The 18,056-nt window shown below is 59.2% G+C and overlaps 1 protein-coding gene across 1 annotated transcript in view; it reads right to left on the bottom strand.

Moving 5' to 3' along the window:
* Window positions 1-319: 319 nt before the first annotated feature.
* PKP3 (plakophilin 3) overlaps window positions 320-18,056 on the bottom strand; it is a 27,952-nt gene continuing 10,215 nt past the window's right edge. Inside the window, exons 2-13 of the mRNA XM_026657658.1 lie at window positions 17,014-17,105; window positions 15,406-16,130; window positions 14,548-14,671; window positions 14,026-14,230; window positions 10,148-10,322; window positions 9,583-9,700; window positions 7,953-8,117; window positions 6,899-7,084; window positions 5,073-5,226; window positions 3,805-3,997; window positions 3,043-3,130; window positions 320-355 (exon numbers count right to left, since the gene is read on the bottom strand). Coding sequence (XP_026513443.1) covers window positions 320-355; window positions 3,043-3,130; window positions 3,805-3,997; window positions 5,073-5,226; window positions 6,899-7,084; window positions 7,953-8,117; window positions 9,583-9,700; window positions 10,148-10,322; window positions 14,026-14,230; window positions 14,548-14,671; window positions 15,406-16,130; window positions 17,014-17,105 — 2,261 coding nt within the window. The remainder of the gene's footprint in view (window positions 356-3,042; window positions 3,131-3,804; window positions 3,998-5,072; window positions 5,227-6,898; window positions 7,085-7,952; window positions 8,118-9,582; window positions 9,701-10,147; window positions 10,323-14,025; window positions 14,231-14,547; window positions 14,672-15,405; window positions 16,131-17,013; window positions 17,106-18,056) is intronic.

The raw sequence follows: 18,056 nt of genomic DNA, 5'->3' as shown, positions 1-18,056 counted from the left end.
GACATCTGCAGGGCCTGCCAAGCGGAGTCCTTTGAATTCTCCCTGGGGCATGCCCAGAGCAGTGCTGCTGGAGCGAAGGCTGCCCCTGATGTCACCAGGGGAGGAGAGGCTCCCAATATGCTTGAAGAAGAAGCTGTAATGAATGCAAAAATGAGGCAGGCCAGCCAAGCTGCTTCTGGTCTAGATGGAGGAGAACGGGAGCTGCAGCAAGGCGGGATTCGTGGGGCAGAGCCTCAGTCTGTGCTGCTGTGAGGGCAATTTTCATCGGGAGAGTTAGGGCTGGTCAGTCCCGTCTCTGCCGCTCCTGGGATGCTCGTCCTTACAGAGCTAGGAAATCCTCCTTCCGGTAGCCCTTCTGCAAGACACAAACAGATTGGTCCTAAGGAGAGAGATTTCGGCTGAGGCCTGTGTTCTCTAAAGTGGACGAGACTCACGCTCTGAAAGTCAGGCCCCTGTGAAGGGGTCTCAGGTTGGGCCCCCCAAATCACTCATCACTCTTAAAAATATGGGCCACAGAAAACATCTCTCTTTCCTGGGCCCCTCGGGGTCGCGCAGCACTAGGCGGGTTACACCAAGGTAAGGCTGTAACCAGACTGAGGGCCGACAGGACAAGTTGTCCCCTTCCTTGGTTCCCCCAAGGCCATTTTTCCCTGGTAGGGGTTGAATGGCTATCGCCGTCCTTTCATTTCTGAGCAAAGTTAGATCGAGCTACAGGGCCAAGGAAATCAAAGAGGAGAGAGGATGCCGCTGTAGCGAAGCCAGGACCAGGAGTGGTGAGGCAGCGAGGGACAGTCTGAGAAGAATGGGGACCCTGCGTATTTCCCATTAACAGGCTGCTTCTCAATTTCCTAGGCATCCCGCTTAGCCAACTGGTGCATCGATCCCGAGGGCACCCAAACTTTGCCCAACCCAGGCCTGCATTGGCATCTCCCCAGGACTCCAAGGGCACATCTAGTTTGCATAAAACGGAGCAGATGGCCTCACTTTGAGTACCAGGGAGTCTCCTGCAAGAGGTGACAGGCCCCAGCCCACCAGGCTCCATCTTAGCACCTCAGATCAAGATGGAGCAGGCGATGATGGGATCCACAGTTTCTATGGGCTGCAGTGGGAGCTGTGGCTCACAGTTGAGCCTCACTTAGGTGACCTGGAGCTCCCCCAGCAATCCCTGTGCCATGTCCTGGGGACATTCCCTCCAGAGTCTCAATTGCGAATTGGAGCAAGCAAGGAAGAGGCTGCCCCCGGGAGAATTCAGCTCAAGTTTCATGCTGAGCCCAGGAAGTTTAGGGAGTGCTGTGTTGAGGCCCCTGCAGAACAGGCCCTATCAGCTGACTGTGCTCACTGCTTGGATGCAAGAAGAAGCCCCCAGTCACCTGGGATGTCATGCCCTGAGTCTGCCCCAAAGCCCTCGGCAAGCCTAGGGTTAAAGAGATCCTTGTAGGTGCTGGGTGTGTGTCACTCTTCCTCCCTGCGGCGGGTGACTGGCCACACCCTGACTCGGAAGATTAGATGGTTTTAAAATCCCCAGGAGGCAGAGAACTGAACACAAGGACAATCATTTACAGGTGCAGACCGATAGGGTGGCCACAGCTCCCCATTGCCTTCCCAACATACTCCTGTCCCAGGGTGGGGTGGGGGGGAGAATCGGGCTTAGCCTCCATCTGTCACTAACCAGCTGCCCCTCCCAGCTGGTGAGATAACAGGCCAACCAGCAGCTCACTTAAGGGGGAGAGCCATGGGAAGGCTTCTGGAGGGGACCGTGCCATTCTGCTAGGGGAAAGGGTTGGCTGGGGAGCCTTGCAGGGTGGGCAGCAGCAGAAGCAGCCCTGCAGGGCCCAGGGCAGGCAGCAGGGCCTGGGTTTTCCTGTTGGGACTGAAGCTGAACTGTGTCTGCACAATGCAGCCCTGGGAAAGCCAATGAAGTAGTGACTGTGGTAGGAGGTTCATTGATGCACTGGCTAGTGAGTTGGTCTCCCAGCTTACTCAGGAGTGGGGAAACCAAGGTGGGGTTTGGGGAGACCGTTACACCCCCCTCCAGGCTGACTGAACTCCCAGTTCTTAAAGTGCTGGCCCTTGAACACCAGCCTCTTCCCGCCCACCACCACCATCTGCTGGACCCCAGGCCGTTTGCACTTGTGTCTTCCTGGGTATGAATTATTCCCTATAACGTGCCTGGGCTCCAGCTGCCTCCTCCTCACTGCTCAAACAAGAATGAAAGGAGGATCCCCAGTCCACACTTGCCTCGACTAGGATTCAATGAGGTCATGTTAGCTGACACATCTAGACAGGCTTCAGTGCCTTTAATGCACACAGAGCTGGTCAAGTTTGAGCTCCAACACAGCCAGCTGCAGATGTGTTAGGCTGCATCTTGATGGGGCTTTGCAGTTGAGTTAAGCTAACTCGACTGAGCTACCATGAATGAAGCACGCAAGCTCCCTGCCTGTCACCACAGAGCCTTAGCACAGGGGAGTTACTAGGGCAGGGAGGAAAACAGAATTTCCCTTCGGCGGGAAATTCCGACATTTGGAACAAAAACAAATTTCAAAACCGGAGTGAAAAGTCAACATTGTCCACGGAGCACAACTTCTGAAAAGTTTGGATTAAAAAACATTGACATTTTTGACAATGCTGAAACCATATAAAACACGATATGTACTCTAAAGTACATAAAGATAATATTGAAATTCTAATATACATCAAACTGAAATGAAAACGATAAAGTCAAAGTGAAACAAAACCCTTTGATGCTTTCCCACTGAGAACAGCACGCTCCCACAGAATGTGCGGATTTTGACAAAACTGCATTTCCCCATTGAAAATGGTTGCGTTGAAATGTTTTTGACCAGCTCTCTAGGTTACCCTGCGGCCGCTAACGATACACTTTTTGTCCTAGTCTAGACAATGCCTTCAGATCAACAGCAGGGAGATCCCCACCATGTGCAAGCCAACCCGAAAGAGAGCATTGGCTCCGGGCCAGAGCGGAGCCACCCAGCGAGAGCCTCAGCCGAGCTAGTGCCGAGCGCACCGGCTCAGGGAGGAACGTACCATCTTGTAGTCCCGGTGCAGCTTGGTGTACTGCCACATGTTGGCCAGCAGGCTGGAAGCAGCTCTGGAGGACTTCTCGCTGTCCGAGCTAAGGCAAACACACAGATGACACAATGATGCTATTTGTTCCTCTCCCGTTAGTGTCTGTCTGGCACGGGCCCAGGAACCACAAGCGGGGACAGAGGGCGCTATGTGAGAGGCACTCTGAACAAAGGGTGAGGACTTGGCGGCGGGGGGAGAGCAGGACAGGCGAAGCCATGGAGTACACTAGGACTAGATGGTCACTGCTGCACTCAGGCCTGAGAGCCCCTCACCACGACCACCATGCTGGATGTGGCTGGAGAAGTTACTGACACATGGGCCAGCCAACTCCTGGGAAGATGAAGTTGGGTGGGTAGGAGTGCCCCATAAACACCTCGGGGCGAGAGGATTATTCCCCAAGGTACACTCCCTTAGGGTAAGGACCTGGGATGACTCCATGGGAGGAATTCCTGGCAAGAAGACCCTCTCAGTGGTCATGGGACAGCTCTCGGAGTGTGTACCAGGGGGCTCAGACCAGCCCAAGCTCTGAGCGGGGTAGGGGCTTTAGACTGTCCAGGAAGTCTCCGTCTCCCACCACACTGATCTGGAAACACAGGCCAGGAAGAGGCTCTCAGACGTTGACCTGAGCTGAGCTCCTGTGCCCAAGGAGCGGAGGGGCAGGACTGAGGGCTGGGTAACTGGGCTGGCTGGGGAGACACGCAGGCTCCCGCCAGATCCTACCTGTCCCTTTTCTTCTTGATGTAGAAGAGCTTCCGGAGGCCATCGAAGTAGACGATGTCGCGGGCGGCGATGGGGCTCTCCACCACCAGGTTGTTCAGCACAGCGATGATGTTCACGATGACGTCGGTCGGGGGCTCCTTGTCGCCGATGCCTCCTGGAAGCTTCTCAATCAGATGGCTCACCACCTTGGTCGCTGCCGAGGCAAACGGACCGTCATCAAGGGCTGGCTCTATGGGCTGGAGCAAAGCACTGGGACTGGTGCCGCCACAGTGTCACCCAGGCCACGCAGCAGCTTGGAGAGGAGATGGCCAGCGGCCTGGGTGACGGGATAGCAACACGCGCAATGGGGAGAGAGGCCTAGTGGGTGCAGCAAAGACCAGGACTTCCTGGGTCTCACTGAATGGCCTAAAGCAGGGAATCAGCAGCACAGCCATGGGGGGAGGGATAGCTCAGTGGTTTGAACATTGGCCTGCTAAACTCAGGGTTGTGAGCTCAATCCTTGAGGGGGCCATTTAGGGATTGAGGGGGGGAATCTCTCAGGGACAGTACTTGGTCCTGCTAGTGACGGCAGGGGACTGGACTCGATGACTTTTCAAGGTCCATTCCAGCTCTACGAGCTAGGAAAAATTCCAATAAAATTAAAAAAAAAAAAAAAAAAAAAAATTTCCAGGTGGCACTAAACTAAGGGGAGGTGCAAAAGCTAGTGAGGACCGAGAGACCCCTACGCATCCACCTGTGGTATATGAATAGCACAAAAGGTGCTTAGACGCACGGGCAGAAAATAAATAGGGATTCAGCTTGGAAAAGGCTGTTAAAACACCTGGGGCCTTGGAAATGCTGTGAGGGGGAGATGAGTGGCTTAGACAGGAGTGTGCCATGTGCTGTTTATTCTTTTGCAATGTAGATTACACCCATCACTGCTGCCAGTGCTCCAGCTGTGTGTGGAGAGGGGTCGTGCCATCAGTCAAGGTAGGGAAGGCCCATCTGTGCAGAGATCTGCTAGGGGTGCTTGGGCCCCTGGGCCCTTCTGGGCTGGGAAGGCATTGATGTCCCCAGGGGAGTGAGAAAGAGCTAACTAGGCCTGGCTGGTCCCAGGGACGATGGTGGGGACGCTCCCCCAGAAGCACAGGCAGTAAGAGGAGCTAGGAAGGTCTCTCAGAAGAGCGGCCTGTTGCTAGCAGCAGCTCCTGCCGCATCTAACCCCTGCTGCCATCGACGGCCGCTGTCAGCCCTGGGCTCTCCCTGCAGCCCCTGCCCGCAGCACTCACCCATCTCGTCCTTGTTGCGCGCATTGCGGGACAGATTGCGGATCAGCCCCGTCAGGGAGCGCAGCTGGTGATGGTCGGCCGTGCGGACTCGGTCCAGCACGGGGTTCAGGATCCGCTCCTGCTCCAAAGCCACCCTGCTCAGCACGCCAGCCCACTGGGGATGGGGACAGAGAAAGGGAGAGTTACAGGGGTGTTGCACTCTGGGCCATTCAATACCGACCTACCCCACCCTCACAACCCCTGTCCTCAACCCTTCCACTCCTAGCCCGTGTATCCCCCCAATCCCCACCACCCCATGCATCCACCTGATCCCTGCCACTCCCACTCCCCGCCCACACATCTCCCCCTCCCATATCTACCACCCCACCCCCGGCCCCATTCTCCATCCCTCTGGCGCTGCCTTCTCTAGCCCCCTCACACCCGTATTTCACCCTCCGCCGCAAGTGGTTGCCCCGGAGACAACTCTGCTGTAGTAGGGAGGGCTGGAGGCACAACTGCTCCCAGCCTGCCCTTGAATGCTGCCAGCTGCCAGGTAATGGTGGGCGCAGGGGGATGAGACCAGGGCAGGTGGCATCACTTCCTGGAGGGTGGGTACAGAGGCTCAGCTCAGCCTGATCTCTCTGGGCCTTGGTGTGCAGGCCACTGCTGGGATTTGGTCTCCTTTCCCCCTGTGCCACTCCCTCTTCTCTTCATTTCCCTGGGGCATTCGTCCCGTGGCTGGGAGGGCGGGAGCCTGCCCCTGGCTGGCCGATGCCCACCCTGGCATACAGACACAGTGACATTGGCAGCCCTGGGCTGTGGAGTGTCAGGGCGCTGGGATGGGCAAGGCAGAGGTGGGATGCCACCACGGTTCAGCGCCGGGGGGGACCCGCTCAGCCATGCCACAGCCCTGAGAATGCCCACTTGGCACTGCGCACCAGTCATCTCCCCCTCAGCAGCTGGGCAGAGGAGACCAGAAGCCCTAGGGACCTACAGCGCAGCCAGCCTCCCTGCACTGCCCCACCGCGGAGTCCAGCCTCCGGGGCTGATTCAGGCTGGGCCTCTCTGCAGTGGTGGCGCCAGTCTGCAGAGGTGAAAGTAAGCTGGTACACCCCGGTACGGCGTATTGGCAAGAGCTGGTGCGCTGTACTGGGGCGGCCCGGCTTCCCCTGGCAGCAATTTAAAGGGCCTGGGGCTCCCAGCAGTGGCTGGAGCCCCAGGCCCTTTAAATTGCCGCTGGAGCCCTGGGGTAGCGGCAGCGGGGCTCCGGGGGCTATTTAAAGGGCTGGGGCTTCCGCTGCCTCTACTGCCCTGGACCCTTTAAATAGCCACCGGAGCCCCTCCGTCGCTATCCCAGGGCTCCGGGGGCTATTTAAAGGGCCGGGGCGGTAGAAGCAGGGGAGTCCTGGGCCCTTTAAATAGCCCCCAGAGCCCTGCTGCCGGAGCCCTGGGGTAGCAGCGGCAGCTGGGGGCTCCGGCAGCAGTTTAAAGGGACTGGGGCGGTAGCAGCGTCTGAGCCCTGGGCCTTTTAAATTGCTTCCAGAGCTCCCGGCTGCTGCTGCTACCCCGGCGGGGGATGAGGAGGGCCGGGGCTGGCTCTGACCCCCCTATCCCTGCCCCTTCCGCCCGAGGCCCCGCGCCTTCCGGGGGCCAGAGCCGGCCCCAACCCAGCCCCGTACTGGTAAGTCCCTATTTCTACTTTCATCCCTGCCAGTCTGTGCCAGGCTGGGGGATGTATGGGCTGTGGTCACCCGTCTTCCAGCTAGTCTGTCAGAGGCCACCACAGCCAAGGGGAAGGACTCAGCCTGGGTGGGATCGGACTGGCCTGTCCCCAGGCCCAACCTCACCCTCCGGTCTCCAGCGGTGATGTTCTGCAGCGCCCCTGAGGCCGCCTCCGTGGTGTGTTTGTTCAGCTCGCAGCGCTGCAGCAGCCGGTTGTAGATGCCCACGATCTGTGGGTTCCAGAGCCACTCCATCCCCTTGGGGTCCTTGGAGACCTCCGTGAAGGTCACCATGTCTGTGTTCATGTAGTGCTGGGGGGCCGAGGAGAGAGAGACCAGCCCGTCAACAAAGAAACGCAGCCCTACGGGGGCCCTGTGCACATGGGTCAGCCCCGCTTCCCTCTCACCTCTGTCTCCAGCCCCATGACCCCCATCCCTATCAACCAGGAGCAACGCAACCTCCCTAAAAGTTGGGGGGCTACCGGCACCCAAACAATGGCCCTGCCCCCATGCCACCCCTTCCCCCCCGAGGCCCTGCCCCCACCCTCGCACTGCTCATTCCCCCAAGGCCCTGCCTCCACCCCTCAAAACTCCTCCCCCACTCACTCCTCTCTGCCCCCTTCCCCCCCTTCACTCGCCCTTACAGCCACCAGTGGGAGGGCACAGCCCTTCCAGCCACTTTTAAAAGTGATGGTGCCATGGCCTCTTGGTCCCCCGCATCCCCTTGACCCCCATTCTCTTCCCTATCACCCGTGCCCCTATGAGCACCCGGCTCCATCCCTTGATTTGTGACTCCCCCCACCTCAGCCGGCTGCGTGGGCTCACCAGGGGAGCGTTCCAAAGCCAGGCACACAAGTATTCCTGGAAATCGATTTTAAATGTCCCCACGTGAGTTCTCTCACGGGAAGGTGCGCCCGCTCTCAGCCAATCACAGACTCGGAAGAGCACCAGGTGATCAGTTATCTGATCAGTCTCCACCCACCCACACCCACATCCACACACACACCCTCATCCACTGCCCACTGGAGGCTTCTGGCCTGGCCCCGGGCGGCTGAACAAATTATCTGCTCACCCCTCGTTGCAGCGACCCAGCTCATCACCCACTGGCCATGTTCTGTTCAAGTCCCCTCCTGCTTCCTCCCATCGCCCCCCAGGATGCGCCCGCCCGCCCCATTCTCACCTCTCGCACTCGCCTGCCTTGGGGGCTGAAGCAGCCCACCAGCTCCCCCGTCCCTGCGGTGCCGTCCCTCCGGTGCCCCTCCAGCCGCTGCAGCGAGGATGGGGGCATCTCGTCGTACAGACGGTAGGAGAGGTTCCGCAGCACGCACACGGCATTCTCCACGCTCTGGGGATGGGGGAAGGGGGATCAGCCGGGGCCACTCCAGCTGGCTCGCCTTTCAGAGCCCACGTGGGAGAGGCACTGGCTGGACCGTCCCGCCCAGCACTGCTGACTAGAGCCTGGGCCCAGCCAAAGGGGAGGCTGGGAACAGGGCCTCCCATCAGGGCTGGGTTAATGCTCCCGCAGTGCCAACACGACCGACAAAGCCCACAGCTGGCCAGCCCATGTCTAATGTGCCCATCACCCTGGTATCGGGGTGTCAATTCGCCCTCCAGGCTCAGTGCCCTGGTTTGAGGGGCTCCCAGTGAGCAGGGACGCAGCCCTGCCCTGCCCTGGGACGGTTCATGGGGGTGGGCAGTGATCAGTTTCCCATTCCCTTCTCCAGCTTGCCTGGCTTGGGAAACTGACCCCGATACTCAGACCCTTGGCGGCGGGGCCGAGACGCGCCAGGACCCGTGGTCCCCGTGGTGCCCCATTGCGGAGAGCTGGAGCATGGCTCAGTCTGCGCCTGAGAGGCGGACGGAGGCACGGGCTTTCCGAATGGAAACACTCCGCATTCGGGGCCGAAGGGGTCCTGAGTGACCCCCTGCAGCCCTGGCCTCGCTCCCAGCATCCCAACCCCCACGTCCTCCCAGGCACGGTCCCCTGCTGCTGGGGCGCCTCCCGTCTGGGTCAGAAGGCCTCGTCTCTCAGGGGAGTGTGGCTCAGACACAGGCTATGCACTGCCGGAGCCAGCCCACTGCCTTCCTTCTCCTGAAGCGGTGTGCAGGGGAGGGGGCCGGGGGTGCTGCACATAGGCTGCACGGCCCCTCCGTTGGGGCAGGAGTTTAGTAGGAGGCTCGGGATGGCCCATGGCCGATCAGCTGGCAAAGGGCTCCAGGAGGCTGGCGGCTCTGACAGCAGCAGCTCTAGGGGTTAGGCTGCCTGTGGGGACTAGGCCTGGTCCCCTCAGCCACTTGCCACGGAACAGCCCCAGGGCACTCAGCTGGCCCAGCCTGCTCTCCCGTATGGCAGAGCCATGGCAGGCTGCGGGGGGGGGGGGGGGGGGGGACCCCATTGTTCTCAAGCAGGGCTGACACGGCCCAGCACCGGCCTGGGAACAGGGTGGCCCGGGTATGCACCAGCTACCATCAGCGCAGCCTCGCAGGGCTGGCCAGGCCGCACGGGGGAGGCTGGAGGCTGGCCGAGGTCAGGGCTGGTGCCCGTGCTGTGCTGCCGGGGGCAGGGGAGATAAGCCCTTTGGGGCAGGGCCTAGCGAACCTCAGGCGTGTGGGGCGGGGCTAAGGACGTTGGTACCACGTGAAGTGCTGCTCCGAGCCAGGAGGAAGCAGAGACAGTGAGAGAGCCTCACTCCCACCCACACTGAGCCACACCCCAGCGTAGGCTGTTCGCTCTAGGCGGTGAAGACGAGGGGCTGGATCCCCAGCACAGACAGGCAGACGCAGACTCCCTCTGGGGGCGGGGGCCTCACCTTGTCCTCTGACTTCCCCACCTCCAGAGAGCTGTTGATGTAATTGATCATGGAGTCCACCAGCCTGTGGCACTCGCGCATCTTCTGCCGGGTCTGCTGGCTGGCGGAGCTGAGGTTCCTGCAGGGGGAACGCAGGGCCCAGCACTGTGAGATGGAATCTCCCCTGCCAACCCATGCCCCCAGCCTCTGCCGGGACCCCCTCCTCTGCCAGGCCAGAGCCATTGCCCATCTAGGATTCCCGCTCCAACAGTGGCCAACGCTGGATGCTGCCGAGGGAGGTGTGAACACCTTGTAACGTCCCTCCGTGTGGAATACTAACTCTGGGCTGGGCATTGCTGCCTGACTCTGGCTGCTCCCCAGTTCGGGCCCTGCAGCATGAGGACTGGGGATACAGTGTCCCGCCCAGGGGGCATGCAGGCCTTGTTCATAACACTGAGGGCCAGAACCAATACCAGAACCTAGAAAGTCTCCATTGCTCTTGGCCCAGAGCTCCCCCAGCCCGCGTGGCTCAGTGGCCAGGGCACGGGGAACACTCTCCATGCCCAGGGGCTGGCAGAGCTGGTACCTGAGGAGGCCTGTGGAGTTGTAGAAGATCTCCGCTTCCGAGGCGTTCTGCTGGATGATGGCAGCGCTGCCTGTGCCGGAGAGTGGGGTCAGGATCAGGTCGGTGAGTGGCTCCAGGGTGTCCCGAGCCAGCCGGTCCTTTAGGGTGTCGCTGGAGGAGAGATTCCACAGGATCCCTGCAGGCCGCAGAAAGCAGCACTTAGCCCCAGAGAGCATCCAAACGGGCTGAACTCCTGGGCCATTTGCACCGGGGTTCATGCTCTCCTTCCTCTGACAAGCCTGCTGGGCGAGCTGCCCCTTCCAGGCTGCCACTCTCGCTTCCCAGAGCACGGGGGCTGCCACTCTTAGCCCGCAAGGGGGCTCCAGCAGCAAGTGACCTTTGCCCCCCCCCCCCCACCTGAGTGCCTGAATCCCAGCAGGCAGCCTCTGATCCGCAGCCACGGGAGGAGGCAGGGCTCAGAGGACTCTTCCCATCCTACTGGAAGCTACTCGGAGCTCAGAAACCCCGATGCAGTGACTTGACTCCCACAATGGCAGGCATGCTGCACAAGCCACCGAGTTTTGCTGGCGTCATTCGTGGCCCTGCTCTGTGTGGATGGGCAGCCTCTCAGGGTGGGGTCTAATTATCTGGGGCTATTAGTCATCAGCCAGCTGCACACAGGCAGCCAGGGAAGGAGACCCGCTGCCCCCCAGTTCTGATGAGCCCAAGGAGTGGCACCGACAGACATAACTAGCAGGCGGAGTTGGGAGAAGACAGACACTGTTTGAATCCAAGCTGTGCAGGGCCCTGTTCCAGCAGCTCCGATGCCAAACAAAGCCTCTGCACTAGGGCGTTGCTGCAAGAAACACACAGTTTGTTGGGGGTTCCTGAAATTCCCAGGAACTTGTCGGAGCAGGGCAGCCCCGCAGGCTTGGGCATGTGCCACCCGCTGCATTCCAGAGCTCACCAAATCCTCCCTTTCCCTCCCCTGCCACAGCAGCTCTCAGGATAGAGCAAAGCATCTTGCTATCCCACTAGGGGTAGCAGCACGGCCTGGGACTCAGGGGACCTGGGTTCAATTCCTGGCTCTATCACAGACTCTCTCTGTGCCCCAGGGCAAGTCACTGAGTCACTCAGTGAGTCTGATCCCCGTCTATAAAATGGGGAGAACGCCTCCCAGGGCTCTTGTGAGACTAACTGACTGTGAGGCACTCAGCTACTCAGCCACAGAGAGACTCCCTGCTGCCGAGCTTCCGCCCCCGCTGCATCTGATGCTTTAGCAACAATGGCCTAGATTCCCTCACTGGTGTGAATTCACTGCAGTGGGGCTTTGATGATTTACACCAGCTGAGGACCCAGTTCTGATCTCCCCGGGAGGCAATGGGACCTGACAAGGAGGCGCCCCGCCTGCCAGGCACTCCCTGTGTGCAGGGCAAGCCAGCCCAGGGCTGAGCTATCTGGCGATTGCTCTCTCCATCCTCCAGCTGCATTTAGCTAAAACCACTTTCACAGACTCCATTACGCTTGTAATAGGCATTAAACCCTTCGCTTCATCGCTCCTGGGCCCGGCTTTCCCATTAGCCCTGGTATTAGCTGAGACAATCAGAGCCTGGCGGGCAGGATTAGAAAGGGCCTTTGTAACAGAGGCAAATGTAATCTCTGCTCTTGGCCTCTCCCTCACAGCGCTGCCTGCGATACACAAGCCAGGTGGAATCTGGCCCCTGGCCAGGGCCCAATCTCTCCCTCCACCATTCATCTCACTCCCTCTCTGCTCTGTCCAGCAGCAGCAGCCAGTCTGGGCAGGAGAAGCCTGTATCCCTCCCCCATCTCTATATCTGCCTCAGCTCCCCACTCTTATCAGCTCGCTCCCCACCTAGGAGGCACTGGGGTGTAGCCCAGCCTGGATACATAAAAGGGACAGCATCCCTTCCCATTCCAGGGCGGCCTGGATGACTGACTAGTTCCTCCTCCCACGGGCAGGGCAGGACAGTCTGAGCTACCCACCCACCCCAGGTTCCCTTGCCTGAGCCCCGCCTGGCCCCACAGTGATAAGATCCAGAGCTGACTGGCTGTATATAGTAACCCAGGCTGCCAGCTCCTGTGAGCAGGGTTCACGTGCCTGCTCTCCCTGGCACACCCATGGGCCCTGACAGCGCGGTGTAGAACCAACCGTGCAGTGACACTGACCCCGGAGGAGTGAAGTTCAGCACGAGGCTGGCTGGGGGAATTGAGCTCCAGGAACAGAGGGCTCCTGCATCTCTCCAGCTGTGGCCCCCCTACCATCGCTCCCTGGCCTGCATCAGAACTAGGCCACGTAACCACCGGGCCTCAGCACACTCCAGTCGAGTAACCTTTGCCCTGTCAGCCCGTAAAGACAGCTGAGGCCACCTGCGGGGCCTGGCACAACCATAGCTTGGCCTGGTACTTTCTAACGAGGGGGCTTATATGGCTCCATCACCGAAGTACCTCACAACACTTAATGTAGATATCCTCACAACACTCCTGCAATGTAGGGCCGTGCTATTAACCCCAATTTGGGGGTGGGGACCTGAGGCACAGAGACTATGGGCTAGAGTCACAAAGGTATTTAGGGGGCCTAGCTCCCACTGAATTACCTTTAAGGATCTGAATTGCCCAGGGTCACCCAGAAAGTCTGGGGCACAGCAGGGAATTGAACCCAGCTCTCCTGAGTGCTAAGCCAATGCTCTAACCACTAGGCCATCCCTTGCACTCCAACAGACACTCTTAATGCTCACTATTCAGGATTGCGCTTGTCAGGCCAGGAGAGGAGCCATGTGCATGCACCCTCAGAGGCTGCAGAGCCATTCCCTCTCCTGCCATTGCTGCTGGGCAATAGGGTTTAACGGCTTCTTATCTGAACCCTAAAGTAGAACTAGACAAAAGAGTTCCAACGTATTTGTTCCCCGTCTTTCATCAAAGTCAGAAATTTTGGCCAAAAACAATTTTTTCATTGAAATGTCAACATTTGAAAAACATCAACTAGCCCAACTTCAAACGCCTTCCTCTCCCAGTATCTACCCAGTCTAGTGCCACCTGATGGAGACCTGGTGTAACTACAACAGGAGCCGATGGGGTGAAGAATGAGGTGGAAGACAAAGAAAGAGCTATTATGGCCGGTTTTGGCTGATCCCAACAGAATGCGCTATCACCCATACAACTGCCCGGGAACACCCATTGTCGCGAAGGGGCTATCAGGACTCTCAGGACAATCTCCTGTTTTAGATGCTCCCAACTTTGCTGAGCTGAAAGTTTCCAGGTTTGGCTCCACCCAAAGAGGTATTTTTTTCAAAGCTGGAGTGAGATCTCGTTAGCCTTTGCTGAGACATGGAGCTTCCCTGTCATTAGTCTGTGCAAAGCTTTCCGATGGCTTTTGTGCTTGCACGTAAGTTCTCCAGCCAGCTGCTCCTCACTGAGGACTAGGGCCCTGTGCTGGCTGCAAAAGCAGCATGTACATAGAAGGTGGGAACACAAGGAGGGGCGGGGTTGAACAGGATCCTGAAATATAAAGGGAGCCAGCAGTGGGATCTGGGGAAGAAGGGAGCTGTGATTTTGCACTGGAGAGATAACAGGGGCAGGCGATGCAGTCTAGAAGATCTGGCGCTGGATTGGGACTCAGGAGACCTGGGTCCTATTCCCAACTCTGCCACTGGCCTGCTGGGTGACCTTGGGCAAGTTTCCCCTCCCACCCTTTGTCCATTTAGACAGTAGTCTCATTGGGGCAGGGACTTACTATGTGTGTGTACAGCACCTGGCACAATGGGGCCCTGATCTCAGCTGGGCCCCCTAGGTGCTGCTGCAACACAAGCAGTTTAGCAGTAACCCCAACAGACTAGCTTCCCTTTCCCCGCTCAGCCCGGCGCTCCCTCCCATGCACTGACCCGTGACGTTCTTGCGCAGCTCGTCATCCTGCTCGCGCAGCGTCCTCATCAGCTCGTAGATGCCGTTCTCCTCCACCAGAGCCAGCTTGTTCTCGGCATTGTCGTAGATGAGGTTGCGCATGGCGCCGGTGGCGTGGCGCTGCAGCTCCTGGTTGGGGTGGTTGAAAAGCTTCACCAGCTTGGGCATGGCTTGGAGGCTGCGAGCCTGGAAGGGAGGCAGGGCGGCGGGTGAGAGGTGGTGGGGCCTGTAGACCCAGGAGTCTGCCCAGGCCTAGCCCGCACTCATCGGAGGCTGCCCTTCCCACAATGCACACACCCCGCCATCAACCAGGCGGGGACGAGCAGGGCCCCTGTGGAAGCCATCAGCGTCACAGCCTGGCTAGGAGCGGCCGCTGCAGAGTGGTGGGGCTGTATCCCCCCCCAGCATGTTCTGTCAGCGCCTGAGTGCACAACTGGGGCGTCCCTTTCCCAGCATGCCCTTGGCATCTGCCCCCAGGCACCCATCCTCGCCTCGCCCCTCACCTGCTTCTTGGCATCATTGTCACTGTAGCACTTGTGCTGGATGTAGGCGGCTCCCAGCACCTGCAGGTTGGGGTCACTGGCCATCAGGTATTTCACTGCTGACGGCAGGTCAATGTCGTCAAACCTGGAAACCAAGGGAGGGTCAGAAGTGGCCACCACGCCCCCCTCAGGGCTCCCTTCTGCCCACCTCACAGTGGGGCTCCACCACGTCCTGCATGCTCTGCCGAGGCGCCCACCAATTCGACCCATGTCACTCCTTCACCAGGCCCAGGACACAGGGTCGCCCACCTCTGGTCAAAGATGACTGGCCAAGGCAGGACTTCTTCAGATCCCATCACGCTGCTCCTAACAGCCTGTAGGGGTCACTCCTGAGCAACATGTGCTATCCCTCCCATGCCCAGAGCCAAGTGGGTCACGGCTATAGCACTGCAATCTGGAGCAATGCTAGCCCAGGAAGCAACAGGGCCCAGGGCAGTCCTTTGCGACAGCATCAGTACTGCTGGGCCACTTCACTGCTGCTCCAGCTCCCCTCTGCTTTGCCCCCACACCCTACGGATGACCAGGTGAGCTGCAGAATTTACCCGTCGCATGGGGCCGCATCAGGCAACAGGTCGATCACTTAGATGGAGGGACGGTCACGCCCCAAACCATCCACAATGCAGGAGACTATGGAAATGCACCAGGGAGGCAGATCCGGGAACCAGCAGAAGGGAGGCTATGCCTGGCCCAGAAGCCCAGCTCCCCTGGTCCCTCTTAGGAAGCTCGGCACGTTCCTTGATCCTTGTCAGGTCGGCTGGGAGCTTCACAGACCACCCCTGCCCCCAAGCCCTGACTCCTGGCTACCTCCTGCACACTCACCCGCCGGAGTAGGAGTGCTGGGTTGTCAGCGTGTTGTGCCCGTTGTACATGTCGATGGCGCGCAGGTCCTGCAGGTGGTGGTTGGACTCAGCCAGGCTGCGCACAGAGGGGGCCCGGACGTTGCGCTCCATCATGCCCGCGTAGGAGCTCCCCACGCCTGGCTGGGAGGCCGAGAGGCTGCTGAAGGAGCCGGTGCTCAGGCGGGAGCGATTGTTGCTCTGGAAGCGCTGAAGGGTGCGCATGGCGGGCGCGCGGATGGTCCGGTTCTGAGGCACCTCCACGCTGTCCATCCAGTCGCCTGGCCCCTTCATCCCAGTGTTAGAGCCAGCACTCATCTGCCTCTCAAAGGTGTAGGATCTGGTGAAGTTGCCATTGCTTCTGCCTTTGTAGAGGGCCCCCGGGCCTACCTGCTCCGAGATCACGCTGTAGCGATCATCCATGCCCGCAGGGTTGCCCGTCCCGTCCGCCAGGCGCAGCGACCGCAACGACATGGTGTCTAAGTTTGGCCGGGCTTGGTAGTTCCGCTCGTGGAAGGAATTAGGCCGCGCGGAGGTGCTGGCGGCCTGCGAGAGGGTGTAGCTCATACGGTAGGCTGGGCCCTGGGGCACACCCCCGTTGCTGATGGTAGCCATCCTCTTGTGATGTGGGAGGTCCACAGCTGAGCGGGAGGACCAGCCGGTGGACTTGGTGGTGCTGTACCCATTCTGGGTTGGTGGCTGATACAGCTGAGGGAGAGGGGGAGAAATGGGTCAGCAATGTCTCATTTCAATAGGAAACACACAGCATGTCTTGCTAACTTCTGGCCCAGCAAAGTGGGCCTGGGATCTGAGAATCAAGCTGGGGTCTTTTTCTCTCACCCCTCACCACCAGGAAGAGAAATTCTGCAGGCTCAGTTCCACCCTCAGTAATGCCCGTACAGCCTCCACGAAGGCCACTGAAAGCTAACGAGGTTACAGTCATCTGACGCCCTTGGCTGAGACAGTGGGTTGGACAGGTGTACCGGGAGTCACCACTGGGCCTGCAGACCTTTTAGCACTGGAGGGGACGAGTGAAAGGGAACCAACCTGGCGTGACTCTCAGATCCCAGCTGAGTTTGTTGGTTTTAAAAACACCATTTGACGCGGAGGCCTTGAGAGACCAAGGGAGAAACCCTGGCCCTAGTGAATGGGAATTTCACCACTGACTTTGGTGAAGCCAGGATTTCACCAACTAACCACGGTGGCATGTTTGACAATGGTGCAGCGCAGAGCTGGCTCTGAGGCCTGCGGAGCTCTCTGACTGCCAAGTGTTCTTACTGCCTCATGGGAGCTTTGTCCACCACTAGAGAACCTCGCCCCCCTCCCTCCACCCTGACTGGCGCCTGGGGGAAATGTGCCCCCCACTACCATTATTAGGACCAAGAGCTTTCCCACGCCTGGCTTGGAACCCAGCCATCCACTGCCAGTGACTGGGCTTCCTAAGGGCTACAGGAAGAGAAGCAACTAGCTGGTGACCTGATCTAGCGTGCCGAAGGCTGGGTTCCAGATGCAATAGTGATGGGAGCCATATAATGACCCACCAGCCAGACCGACCTGACTAGCCACACACTGCAGGTGAGCTGGTACTTACAGTGCCCTTGGTGTCTAAGCCATTGGTCTGGGATCTGGAGCTGAAGGACTTCTGCAGGGTGTTGCTGTACTGGCCCTGGGAAGAGCTGCCACCTGCAGAGGACACAGACAGACAGACAGTGTTCAGCAAAGCTAGAAATGTGCTATGTGGTTCTAAGCACAGCACTAGGGGCATGGGGACTGGGACAGCCCTGGGCAGAGTCGTAAAGAGGGGATCACTACACTTGGATCTGAATACCCAACGCTCTGATGGGGGGATGTTGCAATCTGGATTTGGTGACTGTCTGCAATCGGCTGAACTGCAGCCCTGGAGCCAAACACCCACACACTGTGGTGGAGTCTGGCTTTGGCTCAGGAGCTTCGGAACGCTGCAGCCAGCTGGGACCCATCCCTGCTTGGTAGCCACAGGGAGGTTCCCACGTCATGGGGCGGGGCGCTATAGGGTGTAGGAGGTGTACGTAAAATACCCGCCAAGGTCCCATCACTGTGCCGAGGGCTCAGCGTGGGCTGCCTCTAATGCCTGGTGAATGAATGGTCTGCGTTAGTGGAGGGGAAGGTGGGAGCCGGTCATCTGCTGCACCTAAACCTCCCAAGCACGGGTTTGACACAGCTGCAGCACCGAGCCCTCACAGCACACGGCCGGCCCAGGAAAGCCCAGGAGCGCACCCAGGAGCATGCAGGCCACACGGGGACGTGGCTGAGTGAATGAAGGATGCTCCACAAGTGGCAGGAGATTAGCTGACTGTGGGAGAATTCTCTGTCATGACCCACAGCAACTTCTTCTAGGTCAGCCCTGGGCTCCCCCAGTCCCCACACACCTCAGTCCTGACCTGTAGCATGCCTGGTAGTCCAGTCCTGGGCCTCACAGAGCTTTGCCCATGCACCCCTGTCCTGACCTGCAGCCCCCCTCGTACCTCAGCCTTGGGACCCACCCAGCTCTGATAATGCTCCCCAGTCTCAAGCTGCACCCCTCTGCTGTTCCAGCCCTGGCCCCACACAGATCTGCCAACACACCCCAGTCCTGACCTACAGCCCCCTGCTATT

The sequence above is a fragment of the Terrapene carolina genome, unplaced genomic scaffold (assembly GCF_002925995.2).
Source record: "Terrapene carolina triunguis isolate 2854851 unplaced genomic scaffold, T_m_triunguis-2.0 Scaffold261, whole genome shotgun sequence".
NCBI lineage: Eukaryota > Metazoa > Chordata > Testudines > Emydidae > Terrapene > Terrapene triunguis.
This window is presented reverse-complemented; position numbering and strand designations above follow the sequence as displayed.